Genomic DNA, 2,434 nt, shown 5'->3' on the forward strand with positions numbered 1-2,434 from the left:
GTTAATTAAAATACAGAATTGCTATCCTGAATTACAGTAACAAGGTAATTCAAAATGCCTATATTTACACCTACTTATAGCCATATGTGACAACTTGGATACCTAAGAGAAAAAGTGTTTATAACACAATATAATGCATTTGCTTTGCATCTTTGTGCACATAAAGAATATATTTTGTGTCCTTTTTCTTAATGACAGAGGGTGCATCCTTTCCATGAGATGAAACATTGAACAGTAGCAGGTAGTTAACAGCTTGCCAAGAGTCAGAGCGACCAAGTCCTACACGGATCAACTGTAGAATTAAGAAGTACGGTAATAACCATCCTTCTTGAATAAATGAATGTATTTTAGAAATGCATGGGCTGTTGACAAGCAGCTGTCTCTCCTCTGCCCCTGCACGCAGGCCAACCTCCCCCTTGGTGCTGGTGAACAAGAAGCAGCACAGCATCATGCTTTGCGGAGCGCTGAGGCTGCTGATAATGTCTGAGCAGTGATTTGTAACCGTAGCAGATAAAACTCGCCTGCTTCATCTTCCACGTTTCACACCTAGGACACCTTCTGTCATAATACTCACAAACTCTAGAGGCAGAAATCAAAGCTGAAGTAAGTAATTATCCAGCACTAGCTTACTGTTAAGTGCGTGTGCATTTGCTTAGCTTTTCAAAGTTCGTGCTTTTGTCAGTTTGCTTGCTGGTGAGTCCAGTGGCTGGTGTGAAACACGTTACAGAGCGTCTTGATCCCCCGTAGACTGTGTGTGGAATGAACTGGTCGATTCAGTGCGGTAAGTGATGTGAACTCCACACCACTTGCAAATATCCCCAGGTAACCGCCAGTTCTTAAAGAGCATCTTCAGGTACTTCTTAAATTTTTCGCCCATGAAGAAGTAGATGACTGGATTGAGGCAACAGTGAAAAAGGCCGAGGATTTCCGTTACCTGGAAAGCATAGTCCAGATTCCTGCTCGCTTGACAGTCTCTAATGACTCCCATAAGTTCCAGCAGTTGTAAGAAAATAACAATGTTGTAAGGGGTCCAAAAGAAGAAAAACATGATCATGACAGCAAAGATCATCCTCACAGCCTTACTCTTTTTCTCATTTCTACAGTGAACTAATGTTTTAACGATCATGGAGTAGCAAAATGTCATAACTATGAAAGGGATTAGGAGCCCTAAAATGTTGATTTCCAAAGTGGAAAATAGCTTCCATGTTGTGAAATTGCCTGGATATCTTGGCTTGCAGGTGGTATAATTACGTTCGTTAAAAGATTCTCTAAATATGAGTTCTGGAACTGAGGCTGAAAGAGCTATTAGCCATACAACAAGGCTAGTAATCAAGCCGTGGAAGGCAGTCCTTGCTTTCAACGAAAACACCGCACGAACAATTGCCAGGTATCTGTCTATGCTCATAAGCATAATAAAAAATATCCCACTGTAAAACCCAACCAGGTAGATCCAGGAAATGATTTTGCACCAGGGAGTTCCAAAAACCCACTGGTCTATCGTGAAGTAAGACCAGAAGGGCAAGGATAAAACGAAGAGCAAATCTGAGATGGCGAGGTTTAGCAAGTACACGTCAGTCATGCTCTTCAGCCTCTTGTATTTGAAGAGGACCACAATGACCAGAATGTTTCCCATGAGCCCCACCAGGAATACTAGGGTATACAGGACAGGTAGGAAGGAGGCTGCAAACCTCTTGACGCTTTCCTTACTGCACGGTTTGGGAGCATTGTTGTAATTCTCGTAGTAGTCATACAAGGTTGAGATTTCAACTTCAATGGACTCTGTACTTGAAGAACTCATGTTTTGGGTTTTCTTTTTTTTTTTTTTTCTCCTGAGAAGAAAAGAATGTAAAAATGTCAGTGACTTTCAGTGCTGGTGATTCATGCGGCTACTCCGCAAGCTTGAATCGCTGGCGATGACTGCCTTGCAGTTCCAGTGCACTTCTGATTCCAGATTCTCAAACTCTATTTAAGCGTTATGGGATGCATATGCACGCTTGCAAAATGTACTGTCCTTAACAGGCGTGTGCTCAGTCCTCGCAACACCGTGCGACTCGGACGTCAAGCACACAGAACACTGTGCAAATGGTGGAGAGGAAAGCAAAGAGGAATGAAAGAGACACACCACAGGTTGTGAATCAGAGAGGGATAAATCCTGTGTGGAATAAAGTAAAAAGGCAAGCCACTGTTCATAACAGTTCATGATTTCAACCTCCTTTCCAATCAGGCAAACAACCCTGTAAGAAAACAGTAATAAAAATGCACCTGACTCTTCCTTCTTCATTTTATAATGAGATTAGGCTTACTGAAAGCTGACATTTGTGGCTAAGTGAATAAGAGAAATTTTTTATTTTTGTATGTATGTTCTTTTCTAATGGGCAGAGACAGAGTTTTAAGTGGAGTTACTTCAAGGGGACTAACCTGGACACAGTGCAAA

General features: G+C 41.8%; 1 protein-coding gene across 1 annotated transcript; it reads right to left on the reverse strand.

Annotated features, from left to right (window-relative positions):
* Window positions 1-721: 721 nt before the first annotated feature.
* CCR4 (chemokine (C-C motif) receptor 4) lies at window positions 722-1,798 on the reverse strand. The gene has a single exon (XM_010147966.1). It carries the CDS (start codon window positions 1,796-1,798, stop codon window positions 722-724), a length of 1,077 nt encoding a protein of 358 aa, XP_010146268.1.
* Window positions 1,799-2,434: the final 636 nt, after the last annotated feature.

Source organism: Eurypyga helias, unplaced genomic scaffold (genome assembly GCF_000690775.1).
Source record: "Eurypyga helias isolate BGI_N326 unplaced genomic scaffold, ASM69077v1 scaffold48792, whole genome shotgun sequence".
In the NCBI taxonomy this organism is placed as follows: domain Eukaryota; kingdom Metazoa; phylum Chordata; class Aves; order Eurypygiformes; family Eurypygidae; genus Eurypyga; species Eurypyga helias.

Excerpts from the sequence above, each read along its gene's own strand:
- CCR4 (XM_010147966.1), bottom strand. The coding sequence starts at position 1,798 with ATGAGTTCTTCAAGTACAGAGTCCATTGAAGTTGAAATCTCAACCTTG.